The 20,745-nt window shown below is 42.9% G+C and overlaps 1 protein-coding gene across 7 annotated transcripts in view; it reads left to right on the forward strand.

Annotated features, from left to right (window-relative positions):
- Nucleotides 1–20,745, forward strand: part of NEURL1 (neuralized E3 ubiquitin protein ligase 1) — a 140,934-nt gene that overhangs the window by 70,586 nt on the left and 49,603 nt on the right. For all 7 annotated transcript variants that reach the window (XM_072340409.1, XM_072340416.1, XM_072340411.1 and 4 more), the window contains 2 exons: nt 7,720–7,961; nt 12,358–12,679. In XM_072340409.1, coding sequence (XP_072196510.1) covers nt 7,720–7,961; nt 12,358–12,679 — 564 coding nt within the window. The remainder of the gene's footprint in view (nt 1–7,719; nt 7,962–12,357; nt 12,680–20,745) is intronic.

Genomic DNA, 20,745 nt, shown 5'->3' on the forward strand with positions numbered 1-20,745 from the left:
CATGGTATGTGGTAGTGAATGATAAACATAATCTACACCGTCCAGCTGGGTAAGTAGAGAAGTAAAAGAACAGGCTCTGGGTTATATATCCTGACCAACCAGATACTAAATTAAAGTGAAGCCATCCACACACGACGTTTGCAATAAATTCAAGCAGCAAAATGCGGAAGAGACAGCAAAGCCACTGGAAATTTCACTGTTTCGATCCAAAGTTGTCAGCATTTCTGAATTGTAAGGAATGTTAATGTCTTCTTCATATATGCTGCTCTAAGGCAGGAGCACATGAACTTGGTGCTGAGTGTACCCCCGCTGTGCCCAAGGATGGGTATCTGGAGTGGCACAAGGGATGTTAAGGTGGTGAATCTTGAGGCTGCAAGAGCTCTTTTCTGATTGCTGTGATCTAAGCTCTAGCATGTTGGTCTCTGAACGTTTTGTGGCTTTGAGGAAGAGGTAGTATGAGAGTTAAATCACTGTAACCTTGGGAATGTTCCACTTAGTGCAAGTGTTTCCTTGGAGGTGAATGGTGCTGTCCCTGTCCTGGAGTATTATGCCGTCTCTGCAGAGATATTCATGCTTTCTGCCCTGTACTGGGGAGCCTGTATTATTCCAGTGTATTGTTCACTTGCTTTATTATGGAGATACTCAGCAGAGCCACATTGTTTGTAGAGAGCATGGTAGGAAGGTGTATCCAATCTGGGACTTCTGTCTCTCGCAGTGAGAAGTACTCTCTGGTTAGGGAGTGGAGCTAAGTGATGAGAGGCAGTCAGCTGGGAGATGCTCTCCCAGTGCTCAATGCAGACAAGAACCATGATTCAGAGATGTTCATCATTACTCTCTTAACACTGTATCTCTTTTCATTGGTGACAGAGGGAATGAATTAAGAAAAGCACCCTGCTATAGCTCACTGTATTATGAATGCACAATATGAATGGTCTGTAATGGGCTTAACTCCGCTTAGGTGCTAAGTCTAGAAACACATCCTTGATTTCTCACAGGTATGCTTCAGAGGTAACTCCAGGGCCTGAGTTCAGAACAGAAGCTTCTCTGACTTGTATTTCCTTTGCACCATTTGGTAGATTTCTCCATTTTCTACTTTCTGAGATTGTAGTTCCGTGTCCATGTTGTTGCAATGCTTTTAGGTTTGTCTTATGCCTGGTGTCCATTTTTCCCACCTCCCTCCTTGTCCTGAGAAATATGTGAAGTTGAACCTTGACAGATTACTACTTTTTGTGGTGAACTCTTAATATTCAGACTTCCAAGCTATTATACCGTACATGGAAAATGTGCCCAGGATAAACTTTCCATTAAACTATTTAAATTGGAAGAGACAGCTGGCACATCTTCAAGTATTCCAGAATTAGATCCCAAAATACTGAGGCTAGTTAATCTTTTGGAAGAACAAAAACTCTTACTGATTTATATTTAGCAGAGGGAATGCATTTTAAAAACACAGTCTATATGAGGCCCCTTGAAGAAAACATGTTTTACATTGATTTGTAGTCCATGGAAATACTACGTGGCCATAAAATATTTGCAGTTGGGCTCTGTTTTTGTGTAGCTACCTCTTTGCAGAGTGAGCTGTCATTAACCCTCCTGGCGTGGTTGCTCTGCAGGCTGTGCAGTGAAGCACAGCTACCTTTGGGTAGCAGCTTTGTGCCTAACCTTGCAGGAAGGAAAGGGAAAATGCACCTTATGCTATGTTGGAAACTCTAGGCTGGGTAGATGAAGCTTTGGAGGAACTCTATTGTGAATACAGGTGTAAAGTGTTCCATGTGCATAGGTCTGCTGTATACTGAGAAAATGAATAACTAGAGTTATGGTTGGTTTCACTGGCTTGTCCCAGGTAGACTATAATATGTGATCCTGCAAAGGGTAGTGGCGCAGGTGGTCATGGTAACAATGGTGACAGAATTGCTACAGATGTCTGTGGGAGATGCTGAATAATGACCCCCTAATTAGGGGCCCACAGGTGGTTAATCATTACATGGTATCACTACTGAAGGTGCTGACTTTAAAAATTCATTTACAAGGGGAAGGGCTTTCTTTTAAACAGCCTTAAGAATGTATAGAAATAGTTCTATATTCTTACAACTCTCTTCTGATATAATATTTTTGACCCCAAAAGAGCCATCCTCATGCTGCTTGGCACTTCTGACTGCACACAGTGCCAGCAGTTGGGTTGTTCTTCCTTCCTGGGGTCCCCTCCCCTGCTCTGTCTTGCCCTGCTCTCTTTGCTTTGTGTCTCTCCTCCATTTTGAGTCTTCCTCAGCTTCCTTTGCACAGAGGATCATACAATCATGGGATCATTAAGGCTGGAAAAGGTCATTAAGACCATTTAGTCCAGCTGTCAACCCATGACCACTATCACCACCAAACTATGTTCCTCAGTGCTACATCTTTGGGCTCTGTCCAGGAACATCGTCGTTATATATCTCTCGGTAACTTCCACAAACATTAGTTCAGACATAACCTTTCTACAAATAATTAAACAGATTCACTGCTCCTTTACGGTACCTGTATCTCCTTTGGCCAACCATATTTTTGCTCTCAGATATTTTTTTTCATAAAAAAAAATTACAACTCAGACTTTCTATAAATTAACTGGAGCGGAGCTTTTCTCCTGTCTCTCCTAAGTTTTTCTTGTCTCCTTTTTCAACCTCTGTACAAACTGCCACCCTCCTGACCCTTGCTAATACTCATAACCTCCGTATCATCTTCAAGCACACCCTCAGAAAGCCTTGCATCCGGGCTGTAACCAAGGACGTACTGTTCAATGGGTTCTGCTGAGGCTGCTAAAAAAGCCCCACACCCAGGTCATTGCCTGGCACTCCTGCAGAGGTTATTGGCTCAGCATGAGGAGTGGCCAAACAGGATCCATCAGTGCTCCTCAATGAAGTCATTTTCCAAACTATAAGTGGTTCTATGTTCTGTCCTTACTGCCACTTTTTTGTACCACTTCTACTGGTTTTATTTTTCCCAGTGGCTTGAGAAATGAACTGAATCACTTGGAATGTTCCTCAAGCACTGACCACTCCCCATCAGTCAGTTTTGAGAGATGGATCCATGGTGGATCATCCTGCAACGAGCTCTGGCTCTTGTTGCCTACTTTTCGTAGTGGTGGGGCATCTCACAAGCATCTACAAAACCACGCTTGTCTTACAAGTCTACTACTTTAGACACTGCTTTGCTTTTTTCAGTCTTAAAAAAAAAAAAAAAAAAAAAAAAAAAAAGTAAAAAAGTAAAAAAATAAAGTATAACTCTAAGCCTTACCCGAGCTGGTATTATCTCCTTTCATGTACATGTTGTCTGTCTGCACCTGTCTCTTGTCTCCTACTTTGCAGTTTAAGTGGAAAATCTTACACTATGTGCTAACCTACTCTCTTGATACATCTCATCACTGCTAAAATAGCACAGATGAAAATAAGTTACGTTTTGGCTTTGACTTGTTTTGGAGTCTTGGATGAGAGTGCTAGATGTGACCTGCTGGCTCAGATCCACCTTGTAGATAAGTCCCTAATTCACTAAAGTTTAACCCAAGGTGCTCTGTAATTTCAGGTTGCCTGGATTTAATGCTCCAGAATTAACCCTCTGCATTTGTATCCTTCTGTGCCCAAACCCCTGCAAAACTGCAGTCCTTGTGCAAGGGCAAAGCTTTGTTTCCTGGTCATCTTGTAATGCCAAGATCAGTAGTTGACCATAGCGACAGCAATCTGATAGGAACATTGTCGCCACAACAGGCATAGGGAGAGTTGGTTGTAGCCTGGAGATAAGTGATTATTTATTTCTTTAAGAAAAGCAAACACATTTATAAAGGCATTGAAAAATGCTTTGTTTTTACATTAGCTCTTATTTATGGTTCCTTCTCTCCTGTGCTAATGCCCAGGATCAGGCTGCATGTGAAGGAAACAACGTTTGCAACCCCTTTCAGTTTCCCATGGTGTTAAACTAATATTTGCTTTTAGTAAACTGTATCTTGAAGCGTGCTTAGAAAAATTCATTTGCAAAGCCTAGCACAAGGAATTTGCTGTGGTTTTCTCCTTTTGAACTTCAATAATAAATGTGAAGGATCAGTGGAACTAGCTGCTCTGTTTCAATACCATAATTTCCCAAAATAGGGAACCACCTCAAAAAGCAGGCTGCATTATGATTATTCATCTTGTACTTGATTGTTTTGTCTCCCTGTACTGCTGGTAACTGTGTAGCTCTGGAGAAGCTGTGCAGGTTTTATTTCAGGGCTAAGCCTTTCCTGCTGCACCGATGTTCCCGAATCCTTCCTTTTAAATGCACATGCGGTAAGACTGGTGGGCAGATAAAACACCTTTGCCATTCTCTTTGGATAATGTCAGGATTTTGGAACCCTTTTCTCCTTTCATAGTGCGGTGTTTGCTCTGTCTGCCCCGTTCCCCATCACTGTCCTGCAGGGCAGGCATAGCTCTGTCACTCACCCCACACCTCTCTCCTCCTCCCCAGGTGGACAGGAATTGGACATTCCCACCTGTTTTGTATGTCAGTCCCTGGGCCCTGGTCTGAAGTCTTCTTTTCTCTGTCCCTCATTTCTGAATTCCATTTATTTCACGTGCTTAAATAAGTTTATCTTTAATACTTTGCAGTTAGTTTTCAGTCTGAAATGGGTTTTGACATGATTCTGGTAAGTGCCATCAAGAGATTTTCAACTGGAGAAAAATGTATTTCTAAAACACGAACTGCAGTCATTCTTTTGCTGCATTTAAGAAATCCCAAGCCTTGAAGATTTTCATTTTGCAGAGCATGAATCCTTGTGGTGAAAACCTGCAGCAAGCTTTGGGACGCATTTTCTAAGCTGAGAACATCCAGTTCCCCAGGGCTGCCTTTTATAAAACAAATGGGTCTTCCTCAGGCCTTGAGATCCAGGAGCCCAGGGACATTTAGCATTTAGGGAGAATTGTGTTACCTTTGGGACAACATTCTGCTTTTTTAACAGCCAGGGCTCCAGCAAAGAGCTCTTAGGATGCTGAAGGAAGAGTGGCTTGGACTGCTTCACACTGTGGTTTTCATTAGCAAACAAAAGGATACAGATGGCATCTGTTGTTGAGCATGAACTGGAAATGGCAGCCTATCCCATCCTTAAAATCATGAGAGTGAGCAAATGCTGATCTTTATGAACCTCAGCATGAAACCTGTATGGAGACCCATGGACCTTCTATAGGTTTGCAGCAGTTTGACACAAGAGCTGGTTTTCTGACGTGATTTTGGTCTTATGACTTTTGTCACAAGATTCCAGTTGTTTGCCTGGTGCTGTCAGCAGGAAGTATTTATGCCTGACTCTTTTACTACCAGGTTGTGGCATGGGAAACCTGCAGTGCCCTTGAACATGCTTTCAGATTTCAACCTTCTGGTTTGTTTGCAAATTTTATTTGAAGCAGTAACTTTATTCCTCCTTTGTAAATGACTGATAAGTCAGCTTGTGGGAGACAAGGAGTCTGGAACAGGCTTTTGGTTAATGCAGTCTCTTATGGTTGATGTGACGTCAGAAGGACTTTTGCATGGTTTATCAACTGCAGCTCCAGGTTTGTGATCTTCACTTAGTTCTTCATATAGAGAAAAAATAACTGATGCCTACTTGCAAGGGCCCTAGGTGTACTGTACCGATATTGCTGGTAGCAAAAGCTGAGGATGTCAAAATGTGTAGTTAAGTAAGTGAATGGGAGAAGGCTGGTGTCCAAGTCAAGCTCAGTTTGAACAAAGACTTAAAGCTCATGATTTATTTTGGCTTTAGCTGGCCAAGCAAGCACAGTGATCTATCACCAGACTGTGTTTCCACAGTGACAGTTTCCTTGTCTGAGTCCAGTCTAAGGTGTTTGTGTTGCAGTCTGAGGTTATATGATGTGTTCTCCTATTGGAGTGAGCATACTGTCCTGAAGAACTGAGTAAAGAAATCATATTCAGCCCATTGCTTTCTATTTTCTCCAATAATTAGTGAGATGAAAACAAAATGCAAATATTTTTTTTTGGTTAAAATTAAGCCTTTTTTTCTTTTTTAAATTAAGTTCTTTTCCAATCCTTATCTGTCTGTGTTCCTCATGTGAGAGGGTAAGAACATGTGGGAGCACGTGGAAGTCTCATCCCTGTCCACATTTTCTACCTGAAAAACCTCATCCTGGGCTAATTCTTTCATTTACTTAGAGTATAGTTGCCCAGAATTTCAGCCGTATGTATGGGGAAGCTCATCCTGCAGACATTGACCTAGGGTGGTTTGACCCATTCTCACCCAGCAAGGCCACTTAATCACAGCAAATAAGCATTCCACTAACATCCTTCCCTTAGGGTCAGGCAGGACCATGAGACTCCATAATATGACTCCAGCAGATGCTCTGGATGTATGCAGTGCTGTTATCAGAACCTGTTTTGGAAGCTGTCAGTTGTTTTCATCACTTCATTACAATGTCTTAAGAGGGCGTCACATCCTATGGAGAGATGCAACATTGCTATAATCACAGTCAAACTATCCAGTAAAATTAGAGCACAGAGGCAAGGAATTTGAAATGTCTGTGCCTTTGTGCTGCACAAGTTTGTTTTGGTACATGGCTGCTAGGAGTTTCAGTTACAAAATTCAGATCTGAATGCACAGGTGACATGAATGTATATTTGCTACTAGCTTCTTGTGAGGAACAGGAGAAAGAAAATGACTTATATTCTGTGTAATCCTTAGCATCAAATCACTTCCAGCTAGTTTATCTTTCATTTAAAGCATTTTATTTAAATTTCATTTAAAGAACTGTTAAAGGTAAAGCAGGTAAACCCTGCTCTGTTCTGAAGGGATAGCACTGGGAGACAGAACAACGGGGGGATGACAGCAGAAAGCTGGAGTGGCTGGTGTGGAAGTTGAGTCAAAATGTTCTCATTGGAATCTGTGTTCTGTTGGTACTTGTTGATCAACACGGTAAGCCTCAATCATTGCAATTTCACGTAACTAGAGAAATAATACTGCCCCAAAGAGTGGGAGAAATAAAGTCCAGGCTTCATATTTCTACCTCCCAAGAATTACATTAGAGTTGTAATCATTGTTTTTATGGTAGCTGTATAAAGACATAACTGTCAGCAATGAATTTGTATGAGGAATGGATATAATTAGTTTATGTAGCTTGTGCATTTGAGAAATAGAGTTTTAAAGCATACTGTTAGTCATGCAAAAGCAAACTGATGCATTGCTAAGGTCATGTGTGCTTTTATTGCATCCCTCAGTCTATCCTGGAATAATTCATTATTTTGCTGGTACTCTGTTTCTAAATCTGAGCATCTCCTCCCAAACGTATGTGCACAATGCAGCTTGTTTGTGCACACAAGGAAAAGGAAGCAGATGACTTGTGTTTGGTATAATGATTGTTCTGTGCTTGAACTGCTGCAGATCCCCTGTTGAAAATAAACTCATGGGTCCTTCCATTCATGAACAATGCTGCTGTTGTGACTGTGTTGGTTGTGCTTTGACTCTCTGTATAGGGCCTTGGTTAGAGAAAGATGTAATTTCCTCCTTGCTCGATACCCTTGCTCCCTCTCTGCTTTTGTCGCCATGTCATAATGTGCAGATAAGGGCCTTCATGGCAAGTGGGATCTCAGCTGAGCTTGCCATCAGCAGAGGAGAGAGGAGAAGGGATCGTTGGCTGGGGAAGGAATCCAGGTGTGTTATTGTTGAGTGGTGCTCAAGAATGATTTGAAACCTTTGTTCCTTCATTCTACTTTCAGATTCCATAGGTGGCTCATTCCCGGCCTCCTCCCACCGATGTCACCACAAGCAGAAGCACTGTCTCCCCATCCCACAGTGTGGAGCTCTGTCCATCACCCCTCTGCTTTTCCACCCCCACACAAAGGGGTCCCAGATCATCATGGACACAACACAGAAGGCAGTGAAGCGCCAGGCTAGCTTCTGCAATGCTATCACCTTCAGCAACAGACCTATTGTTATTTACGAGCAAGTCAGGCTTAAGGTGAGTAATTGATACATTACTTTGTTGGCATGGTAGCTGCTGGGAACATGTTGGGGTCTACCAGGCTTTGATGCTTGCAGCAGATCTTCATCTCATCCACAAAAAGCACAGTAGTCAGATCTTGGCTTGTAAAGGTCCTCAATCTTTGTTGTTACTTCTGCTTTGGCTGTCACTATAGTTCATGGAATCATAGAACCATTTAAGTTGGAAAGGACCACTAAGATCATCTTGTCCAACCATCAGCCCATCACCACCATACTACTAGACCACGTCCCTCAGTTCCACACATACCCTTTACCTGAACACCTCCAGAGACAGTGACTCAGCACCCCTGGGAAGACTGTGCCGATACCTCACCACTTTATCTGAGAATGAATTTTTCCTAATATCCAACCTAACCTGGCCCTGGCACAGCTTGAAGCCATTACTTCTCATCCTATGGCTGTTACCTGAGAGAAGAGGCCAACCCCCACCTCACTACAACCTCCTTTAAGATCATTGTGAAGAGCCATAAGGTCTCCCTTGAGCCTCCTCTTCTTCAGACTAAACAATCCCAGTTTCCTCAGCTGCTTCCCATAAAACCTGTGCTCCAGATTCTTCACTGCTTCATTGCCCTTCTCTGGACAAGCTCTAGGGCCTTGATATCTTTCTTGTAGTGAGGGGCCCAAAACTGAACACTTGAGGTGTAGTCTCACCTGTGCTGAATACAGCATATGCACCTGTAGCCAACCAGGCTTTGCATGCATCATGCAAAGCAGCTTCAGTGGAAAGACAGAGAGGATGAGAAGTTAGCTACTGTATTTAGTTCCGCAATGACAGCTTTTCTTCCTGCAAACAAAGCAGCAGTGGGGGTGGTCTGGAGGTGAGGGTTAGTGTCTCCATGGCAAAGAGCTGAGAGGTGGAAAGGCAGGTGAGGAGGACCTGGAAGTGAAAGAGCTTGGTGTGGGTGATAAAAGGGTTTGGCTGAAAGGAGCAGTCACTGCTGTCAAAACTGCTGTCTGAGAAAAGGATCTTTCTGACAGACTGCTGACTGCTTTGTTGAGTCAGTCTACTGACAGCAGTAATGTCAGAGAAGAGAGCATTGCAGACATCACATTTTTCTCACAGGCGTAGACTGATTTCTTTCCCTTTGTGTCTGTTGTATCCGAGACGATGAAGTTATAGCCCTTCTGCTGCAGCTCACATGAAAAGTTCAGCTCCTCCACATACTCTGGGAGCTGCTTCCCAGTGGAATTCATCCTTCCCCGTAGGAAATGAAGCATCTTTCAGACATCCTAAGGAGCTTGCGGCCCATTGCGCTTCATCTAGAGATTTTTCCTATCCTTATGCCTTCCTACTTGCAGGACTGTTTTGCATTCCTTGTTCATTCTGTGCCTTCCATTGGCACAGTGTGGTTCATCATCTTTGGCAGATTTAGCTCATAGCATACAAAGAAGATCAACATACAAATCCTTCATTTGTGCTCAGCGAGTTTTCCAGGGCTTCCATCTTCACGTAGCAACTGAGTCTGGATGATCCTGCTGTTGCCCATCATTGGAGACTCCAGTGTGCTGGGACTGATGGCAGCACATCAGCCTTCCCTGATAGCCAGAAGAGGGGAAAGGAAGGAGGAAGACACTTTCTTCTGAAAACAGAGAGATTGCAGAGATTTCAGGCTCAGGCCCAGAGGCAGAAAATCCCTCCTACAGGTTTGCTTCATTTTCTGTAGAGTTCTTACTGCTTCCACTCAGGCTGGAAACCCAGCAGGGCTTGCTCACATTGCCTAATGGGATTTTTTCCACATTGGCTAGCAGTTTGGGCAAACAACCACAAAAAAACCCACTAAAAACAACAAAATGATTGGGAGGAGATGAAAGCGACATTTCATTTTTGAAAACATTATCAAAGGTTTGAGTGGGTTTAGTGGTTTAGGCAAAGGTTCTCTATTATTTCTTTCTCATTCTGAAACAATGTAAATATCTCAGGAAATTTGTGCTTGTTTATCACTGTATATTTTAGGACTTCAGCTTGCATAACATATATGAAAAATATTCATGCAAATGTTTTGTCTCTGCACATGAGGATTTTGAGCAGAGCTCCTGCTGCATCTATTGGAAGGTCTCGCGGGAGCAGGAAACAGCAGGCTGCAGCAGAACTTGTTCCCTGGGGGTGGATGGAAATGTGAAAATGCCTTTGTTTTCCTATGAAGTCCATCCCACAGTTACCTTGTTAATGTGTGCCTGTGGAGAACAGGCTCTTAGAGGTTTTGTTTCTTACCAACTGAAGACCAGCCATGAACCCAATCATTCAGGCCCTATAAAATCTAAACTCCCTCCAGAAAACCAGAAGAAGGAGATCAGGAAAATGGATTCTGCATATGAAATATTGCCTCTGGGTTTTATTCTGAGATTTCTTTACAGCTTTGAGTATCCTATCAAACAGCCAGCACTGTATAGGCTTCAGGAAGATTTCCTTTCTTCACTTCCAAGATACATGCCCCAGTATAGTTTCTTCTGAGTAATTCAGGGCTCTGCTAGGGAGTGGGTTGACTTTACCAGAAGTAACACAAGACAGTAAAGAGTAGGAGCCTGGATCCGTGGGAGCAGTCATAGCTTAGCAGTTAGGTTATGGAGTGCATCTTTTTCTCCCCTTCTGGGTACCCTTGGGACCTCCCAAGCTTTTCTATTAGCAGTGGCTGCTGAAGAGAGAATTTGGTCCATCATTAACCATTGCCTTTTTTAGCAAAGCTGTGTATCCTATGTCCAGCTGTGTCTAATTCTTGGCAGGGTTTATACTGGATTTTAATTTGAATATTAGTTTGCTTGTGGTCAGATTGTATTGAGAACTGTTTATAGGTGCTGATTAATACATGGAAAGTGTGCGGCCTAGATTAGCATATGAATATTTACTTCGTGCAGCCTGTGATTGCTGTGAAGTATTGGCAAGAGACTGTGAAAGAGTGAATTGTGTGAATAACAATGAGGCCATATTTATCTCAGTCCCAAAAGCTTTTAGGGCTTGCAGTAAATTTGCTACAATAAATAATCCTGGCTGCTTCTTGGAGTTCATGCTTATTCCCTGTTTTGGCACACACATGCCTCATCCGACCCCTATCAGTGGGGACATGTGATCCCATCCCAACCCCACCAGGGATATAAAAGAGCATCCTGTGATTCCCAGGAGCTGAGGGCAGCTCTCAAGTGTTTGATGTGTTTCACATAAACAGTTGAGGTGCTTGGCTGGGTTGAGGAGGGATAAAGAGCAGCACTTGCTTAACTGAGGAGCTGTCTGATGGTTGATAACTCTTTTCTGAAGTCCTGAGATATTTTGTCTGAGACATGAATAAAGCAGAAATCTCTGGGCTTGTGCTCATGGGGGCAGGTTTGCCTTGGAGAGGAACACGTGAAGGAAAAATGCAATATATTTACAAATGTTATTAGGAAAGAATTCAGAAATCCAATCCTCAGGAGCATCGTCTCCACCTGGGGTTCTGCTGACACCATGGAGACCACCTGCTTCTGTAGGAGAATGAAGACCTTGTGTCAGGGGAGTGTTTGGGTGTGTTTAGGACCCACTGCCCGCTCCCCTCCTGTCCTCCTCAGAACAAGGTTCAGTTCAGTTGAGAATAAGCCAGTGGCTCTGAAGGCATCTCTGATCTTTTTTCTGATCTCTTTGAAGAGCAGAAGGGTGTGTATAAAATGCGCAGATTCCCAGAATCTATTAACAGATGCTCCTAATGCTTATCTGGGAAAACAAAACACACAGCCAAAATTAATAGGCTCTCCCCCCAAAAAAAGGTAACATCTATCTTTGTGCCCTAAATATGGTTAAATACTTAAAACTTTGCTTTTCCACATGCAAGGCCTCTGCTGAAAGATGTGATTTCATCCAGTCCGACAAGCTAGAGAGGAGTAAGATCATCACCATCTTAGCTGGGAAACCCAAAAAACCCTATGGTGGTGGCTGAGATTCTGAAGCCAGTGCTTTTCCTTCAGGTCTTGAGTAATTCCATTATCCAACCACTGTGTAGAAACAGCTCTGCTGCTGCAGATGCTGCCTCAGCTGAGATACAAGCTCGTATGGCCATTTTTTTGGCACATTTTGTGAGAGGACTGTTCGTAGGGCAAAAGGAATTACCCTAGAAATAGAATTTGAGTCATCGTGCAGCTGTAATTACATTTCATCTCTCCCAGTGGATTTAACATGATTCTTTTTTATATGTGCATTGTATCCTAACTATGCAGCACTGATGTTTGCAGATGGGTTAGCTACAGCAGTGTTTGGTGGGTAAAATGACTCCTAAACCCAGTGGGTTCCCTTTATGGTGGCTTTTGGTATTTGATGGCAGAGTCTGTGGTGTGTATAAATGCAGATGTTTGAGTGCCAAATGCTGTTATTGCTGCTCTTCTCTTCACAGATCACTAAAAAGCAGTGTTGCTGGAGCGGGGCCCTTCGACTTGGGTTTACTTCCAAGGATCCTTCAAGGATTAACCCCGACACCCTGCCGAAGTATGCATGCCCTGACTTGGTTTCCCAAAGCGGCTTCTGGGCCAAGGCTCTGCCGGAAGAGTTTGCCAATGAGGGGAACATCATTGCCTTCTGGGTGGACAAGAAGGGTCGGGTTTTCTACCGTGTGAATGACTCTGCTGCAATGCTCTTCTTCAGCGGAGTGAGGACGGCAGAGCCTCTCTGGGCTTTGATTGATGTCTATGGGCTCACCCGTGGGGTGCAGCTCCTAGGTGAGTGCTGCGTGAGCCGGGCTTGTGGTTGGGTGACACTGAGCCATCCCTCTACCCCTTCCTATAGCATCTTGCCACCCTGGCCTGGATTAGTTTGAAACATAGCACTTAAATACCATGCCAGTGGGAGGTGGGAACAACCACTGCAGTGTACCACTAGAAGCCATTTGTAAGTGGATTTCTGCTTGAAAGTGTTGTGCTGACTACAAGGCATTTTCTGGAGTGTGGCACATACCTTGTAAAACTTTTCTTTACATTTTACTTGCTTTCCCCATGCCAAAGGGGGGAAATGAACTTCACATTTTAGGGATGATTCCTGCCTGAATGACACTGTTGTGATTCTCTGGCTGGGTTAGTGAACGGATTTTAAGTATGAATCTCATCCAGATTACTAAGGGAAGCTGTGGCTGGTTTTGCTAAGGTGTTGCTGTCACAGAGGAGTTAGATTCATGCTCTGGAGCCCAAGGATTGGAAATGCAGATGGAGCTGGAGGACTGGGATAGGTGAATGCCCATGTCTTCTGCCATCCTCAGCTAAAATAGAGGCTTTTCGCACTCCTGAGAACTCAGGCTTGCCCCAGATGTGTGGTCTTGGCAAAGTTTGGGATCTTTGAGTTTTTCCATCTTAAACAAGCCACGTTCTGATAGTTTTGCCTTTTTTCTGTACTGTTTGTTGCACTAAGAAATACAGCAGCAGGTCTACCTGTAGCAACATAAGTTGCATGGAAGTGGTATGTGGGTTCAGGATATGAAGAAATAGGACCAACCACTTCTTGCTGCGTGATTGCACAAGGCAAAGGAATTAAGGGATTTCTCAGCAGCTTTTTACTTTCTTTTAGGAGTAGAAAGATTTATCTTTTGTTGTGAATCAGGTTGAGTCAGAGCCACTGGGCAACCATTCTTAGGCCAAGAAGGTGATATTTGAATTGAGGTATTGGAATTTGGGCAAATGTCACAGTAAGGACTCAGCGAAGAGCTTACGAATGACTCAAAACCCTCTGGTCTGGTCTTGTGAGATTTGGCGCCTTGGGACTCCTCTGCCTGATTAATGAGGGCCCATAACTCTGGATTATGTGTTTCCTTTCAAAACACTCGAGAAATGGTTTCCTCTCCGTCATCCGCCCCTGCATTGTCCTAGTGTCTTCCATATTCCTTTTCACAAGGGAAATGTGACTCTTGCCAGCCACTGATTTGCCTCTAATTTAACAGGCTCTGAACTCTCACTGCAACCCTGGTGGGTATAAACTCTCTGAATGAAGCAGGCAGCTTCTGAGTTTACACAGTTGGCGTGGAGCTCAGATACATATTTATAGCGTGTTCCAGCAGCCTTCAGCAGGCTTTAATACTAGCAACTGTGCTGAAACATCTTAGGCTTGAGTCCTCTTTATCTCTATTCATTATTACACAGCACTAAAAAATCAGAGCGCTGAAAGCCTTGGCTCGGTCGTCTCTGGATCATATAGGCATACCCACTGCAAAGCTCTGCATGCGTGTTAGTGCTGTAGACCACACATACAGTATGGGACAACTTGCCAAAAACTCCCGGGACTTGACAAATGGATTTCATAGCTTAGCTATGAACATATGGTCACATTCAGCCCAGCACGGCATGCAGGGCATCTGATGGAGGCTGTGGATGCTGGAGTGGTATGTTCAACAGAAGAGCCTAGCATTTCAGATTCCAGTTCGGTGATTTATTTCCTCCTCCTTTCACGTGTTCCTTGCTCCTGAGCCTTGCTGTTTTCCCAATGATCGTAGGGTTGCTGTGTCAAATTGCACGCACTGTCTCCATTTGATTTTATGTGTGCTTCACCCAGGAATCTGACCAAAAGTTTTACCATTTGTGGTGGTTGTCTTTCTGTTCATTGCAGAATTATTCCCTCCCTGCTCCCAATATGTAACTTCTTTTCCAAAATCAAGCTTGTCCTGGGGGAAGATGTGCAGCAGTCAGTTCTGTGTCCCAACCTGCGGGGAATGCTATGTGCATTTATGTCCCCAGGAATCAACTTTCAAATCTAGCATTATTCTTATCTGTGTTACAGTAGCAGTCCCAGCAGTTAGGGACCAAAAAAGCAATGGCCAAGTCCCGTGAGACTGTTCCTTTCTTAGAGATTTACAGGCAGAATTAGGCTTTACACTCAGCTTCTATCCCTACTGCTAATTGCACATTGAATTACTGCTGTCAGCACACAGGCGTGTGTGGCTCTGTGTGTCCCTGGGTTTGAATGCCCCTGCTGTAGGCTCAGAAGCAGAGTCCTATGAACAGCTTCTTTGCTTGATTTTGTTCTGAAAAAGGTAAAAATGGCTTGTATGTTTCACTGCATCTCAGCCTAAGGGAGGTTCAAGATCTGAATATGGGTTGTGTCTTGGGTATCACTGCTGAAGTGAGTGTAAATGGGAGACCAACTTAATCCACATTACAGACAGCTTCAGAAATGAGGTTCGCTGTTCCCAACCGGTCACGGTTAGGAAGATGCTCCTTGCTATCATCACCTCTACACAAGTTATACAGAGGAAAGGTCTTAAATTCACCCAGAAAGCTCGTGCTGCTATGACCACAAGATCTCAAGGGCTCACACAGGAGAGGATGTTACTATGAGGTGCATGGAGGATCAGTGTTTTAGAGCATGGGTTTCAGCACTGATGCAGGCTTAAGTGACCTGTAAACATACCCTTATACAGTGACTCTCCTGCTGACATGCCCAACGTGCAGGCAAGATTGTTTACAGCTCTGCTTCCCTTTTTGGGCAGCTAGTTTTGCACAAGTGCACTTATACATTCCAGGATAATTTAAAGTAAAATTTAGTAGAATTGTGCCTTAGCCATGTGGTATCACTTCAGCATACACACATGCTCTTTCACATTTTAAAATAGAATCTGAGAAAAATGGAATATATGCAGTCTACTGCCTTGCTGCAATAATAAAGCATAAAAAGGAGAAGGAAAGGACCAGCTGTTTAACTCTTGGGTATTCAGTCTTGGAAGAAAGATGGCAGCTCATGGGAACCAAATGGTGTTGGCTCGCATTGGTCGGCTTCTTCCAGGTAGCTGGCTAGTAGTGAACAGCCAGGTGGCTTTCCTCATTGTCTCATTCATTACCAGTATAGTCAGCAACCAAACACCTTTCCTGTTTATTATTTCCTTCACACTCGTCTCCCATCCATATTTTCAGTATGTCTAAGTTGTCTCAGTCTTTTACCAGCAATGGCTTGGAAAACTAAAGATCATTTTATTTGAATTAGCATGCTGAGAGGCACCTGTTGAAAGCAAAGCTTCACAACTTCTGGCAAATATAAAATATGTAAAAAGAAAACTGGCAAGACCTTGCAAACCAGGAAGATTTTAAAAGTACGTGTCTTCCTGGAGTAGAAACAGTACGAATATGACTTCAATCACAAATATATACACAGATCCTATTAGAATTAACAGGCAATGCTGCATATTATATTAAAAAATAAAGAAATCTTGTCTTTCTCAAGATGCCCTACCCAGCTTCTTACTGCTTTGTGTTTGCTGAGTATCAAAAGACAAAAGGTTGAACCGTTTATAGATGGATATTTACCCATCTTGGGACTCAAGCTAGTGCACAGTTGACAAGAAAAAGGTGCATTTTGTTAGGAAAGAAGGAAGCATGTTTTTCTTTCTTTATCTGTGTCACTTCTTAGGTGAACTGAATCTCTGGCTCCAGGGCACCTTTGGAAGAAACATGTAAATAAGCCTCAAATGAGGTGAATTTATGAACAAATTTCAAGTGTTAATGGTGTAAGACTGATGCTAAACCTGATGTATCGCATGCATCTGTAGTTTTACCATGTGGTTATTACTATTTTACTTTCCATGTGGAAAACCTTACTTTCCCTTACCCATGGAAATCCATTTCTTTTGCTACTGTGACACATGCAAATGAACACGCTGATGCTCTGAGTGGCTCGCACTAAAGGAAATTGGATAATCAAATATGACTGCAGTGTATTTTTACAGTGCGTTGTTGAAAGTGGAAGCTGTAAACTATCTACCCTTTCTGTGGAAGTCTGTGACTATCTGATGGAAAGGAATAATATGTTTTTAAACTGAGTTCTACTTAATGAAGGCAAGATATACACAACCTGCAAACAGCCAGTTGTTATTATTTTTCTGCATCTCCGTAGGGGAAAGAGGATTTAAACTGCTCATAAAGTCTTACTGTCTGTAGCTCTTGTCTCTATGGCAGCTGCAGGAAGCTCTCTGACATGGTTAAAAATGTGAAAACAGACCAATAAATAACTCATCTTGTGCCGTTCTAATCAATCCCTGATTTGCCTTGGCATCTCTGGAGGGATGTATTTTTCCAGCTGTGATAGGTACCCAAAAGTCAGCTTGCAGCCCAGAGTCTGTCTGTCTGTCCCGCTAATGCTGATAAGGCTGCTGGGATAGCCTTTCCAAACAAAACTAAGCTCATCTCAGCTCTTTCAATGCAGTGCTGTTTTTCCTTCTCTTTGCTGGGGCAGCCTCTGAGGGATTGGCCCTTCAGGCTTGACTGAAGGTCACAATAGGGTGTTGGATTAGGAAAATGTGTTCCATCTGTTGCTCACAGGTGTACCATTGCTTTCTCCTGAATACCTCTTCCTTATCTGGACTGCTCAGGGAACTGAAGTGTTACTCAGTGAGAATGGAGAGGACAAAATCTGGCACATAAGGGGTTATTGGCGATAGGTGCATGACCACAAATTGTATCCATGTTCGTGTTTTTGTTTGGCTATTGCTGTCAAGGCTGAGAGAAATGAAGGTGGCAACAAGGCAGAAGGATCAGTGGAAAATAAATCCTGTGCTTTGTCAAGTGCCTTTAGTTCTGGTAAGCTGAAGTATTGTTCCTAACACAGGTAAGAAAGGCTATAAAGTATTTTCCATGTTACCCATAAAAGCACAAGGAACTGTGAAATCTCTGTCGACTCTAACTGGTGTTTATACAGTGGGTATGTGGATGCTGTAGTTGTACTGACACTGCATAAATATAAAAAATGACATCTTCACATTAAATATCTGTTCTCATGATTGATTTGGCCACTGCTATAAGGAGGAAAATACTCAGGTTTTCACTAAGAAGTTTATCTTTCCTTTGCTAAGTGTCATTTCTTAGTGTAAGTATGGGAGTAGTCTGCAAACAGCGATTCCAATTAAAAGTGCTTTGACCTTATATCTACCAGAGGTATAAACTCCTGGAATAATTGAAAATATACTGAATTTATCACTCATGCTCTTGTTAGTTGCAGAAATTTCCAGCGTGGGCAAGGCCCTGCAGAGTAAGAACACACTGCAAATGGTGTTCTCATAGGAAAGACCCTGAAGAATTACGTCCTTATGTTAGCAGAGGTTTTGGTATTTTGATTTAAATCATTAGGGTAAGATATGCTGTTATTTTCTTTACAAATACGTTCTCCCAACTGGTAATTATGCAGCGTATAATTGCATTTGCCTTGGTTTGTCTAATGTGGTTTCTTTTATAGTTGTTTAAGCAATAGAAGTCCTCAGAAAGAAAGGCAGAGAATGTGCAGGTACAAGGAATTAATCTCTTCAGCTTTATTAATATCTTTCTCAACAATACTCAGCAAAATAGTTTAAACACAACATACCTCATCTTTTAAAGCTGAAAGCTGACTCCTCTTTGTTTATAAAGCTGTAGCTTGACAGAGTCAGTGTGCATTTACTCCAGTGAAGACAGCTGAAGCTGGGGGTGAATTATAGATGTAAGCTGAGTAGATGATCTGGTAGGAGAATATCAATTTATTGTGCTATTGCAATTCCAGCTGTAGAGGCCCTTTCCCCTAGGGCCTTATGGCAGATGATGGCCAAACATTGCTGATAGGATAAAACTAGACACTGACTCTGTACAGTACGTATTCACTGGCATGAGGTAGCACTTTGCCATTTCAGTATCTAATTGGCATCACAGCCTCTGATTATGCAGTCCACCATGCAGAGGATGTGACTGTTATCCTTCTAGGTGTCTACATTATTAAAGAAGTTTGACACCTTTAATGAAATTAAATTACCTTTTCCATCTGTATTAGCAGCAGAGCTAAAAATGGGATTCGGTTAACCCGTGACAGTATCATACTCTGAAGTCTCCATTTGTTCTCCCACGTTGCATAAACAGAGCTGTTGCTGGGCTCGGTCTGAAAGCCCTTACCTGTAGCACTACTCTTGCTGTGCTTTACTGGTCTGAGCTTGCAGCTATCTGTGGGGCTGCTTTGGTTTTACAGTGAGTGGAACCTCACCTTGGCTTTTTTCATAGTCAGCACTTCTCTTTGGCCAAACACCGAGCAACAGAAGTTCTTCCAGACCCTGCCTGTCCTGTCTTGAAGAAAACATAGCAGTTTTGGCTGAAGGAATCTTTCCTGACCCAAGACTTCTTCCAGGTACCCTTGTCAGAAGAAATGACCCTCTAGGGGTCTATATGAGTGTAACTGGCCACGTGTGGATGAAAGATGGCAAAAATGCAAGTGATGGTTTCTACTTGCGTAGACTCAGATTTCCCACTAGCAGCTTGGATCAGCAGTCACTGTTGACAAAACTGCCCCAATATTGCTAAATTATGGTGCTTTCTTTCATCAGAAAATTATTGTTTGCCATGAGAGTATGCCTGATGCCCACTACAAGTAGTTGGCCTGGGATACTGTCTCACAGTAGATCATGAGGGCTTTATCAAAATATGTTAAAGGAAATTCCCATTCTGTTTGCTCCTATTTGATTTTGAATTGGAATTGGTACGTTTTTAGTTTGTAGCTGAGAATATAAGTCTGATACATCAGATTATTGGCCACTGAATCAAACCTTATATCATTGGCTGGTGCTGGTGAGTGTAAGGAGATGAAAATCTGTTGTGGTGCATCTGGCCGCTGGTGGAACCCTTCACAGACAATTAATTCTCTTCAGGAAAAGAAACAAATGTTTAATTGCTCTATCTTCTTTTAAGAGGATAAAGACCACTCCAGGGAAAAAAACCTTTAGAATCCAGTAATCCTATTGCTGTGCTGGTGCCATGCCAATAAACTCTGTGTGTCTTGCATGAAAAGAACCAAAGCCATTGAAATCTTGAATGCAGGGTATATCCTCCCTTTCTCTGCACAACTCAGTCCAGAAGACCCCAGCACCTCAGAGCCTTGGAAATTTGCCTGATCTGGAAGTCTGCTGATGACTCAATCAGTGTTTTTCTGCATTTCCTCTTTTTGCTGTGGGCTTTCCCTTGGTGATCATCTTTGCTCTCTTTGGTGTCTGTAGGCAGCAGCCATGGCCATCCTGTGCCTTTCACAGGAACCAGCTGACCACTCTGTTGTCCTGGTGTGGTTTGAGTGAAAGCATATTTTTGACAAGAACACCTGTCCTGATGGTTTCTGTTCCTCTTTGTAGACCTGCTTGGTTTTAACTGGATCTGACTAGTGACTATATACACTGGAGCATGCTCTTGTCTGCAGCAAGCCTCAATGCTGCCTGCATTTGTCAAAACACTTTTTATTGCTCTGCTCCTAACACGATAAAGTCTGCAGGTCTTGACTGTAATGCTGCTTGGCCAGGTGGAAGGAAATTGGCCTCATGCTGAAGGTCAGTGCTGAAAGCAGGTGGAAAGAAAGCTGAACTGATGGAGAATTTCAATTTGGAGCTGCAGGGACTGGCAATTTCAGCTCAGCTTTATTGGCTCACTCAAGAGAAATACGTAAGTTATTTGCTCATAGGCCACAATTACTATCATGACTACTCGTGCTATAATTTCTAGTGCTTTGGTTTAAGATGTGGAGCTGCAATAAGTGTTCTGTAGGAAAGAGATGAACTCCAGAAGGTCTAAGTAATTATCTGATGGTGAGGGAGAGAGTGCTCTTTGAGGCAGGGCAATAGACGCAAGTTGGTGGAGGAGAAATTCAAGTGGGAAGTAAAATACCAGATTTTAAAGGTATATAGTTCCCAACCATACAGATCACACATTCTCATTTGGTCAGAAGACTGCACAGGCTGCAAAGTCTGAATCCAACAGGATGGTTAAATGCTTTCCCACCTCTTACACATCTGTGGTTGTGTCCAGTGTGCCAGAAATCT

The sequence above is a fragment of the Excalfactoria chinensis genome, chromosome 6 (assembly GCF_039878825.1).
Source record: "Excalfactoria chinensis isolate bCotChi1 chromosome 6, bCotChi1.hap2, whole genome shotgun sequence".
NCBI lineage: Eukaryota > Metazoa > Chordata > Aves > Galliformes > Phasianidae > Excalfactoria > Excalfactoria chinensis.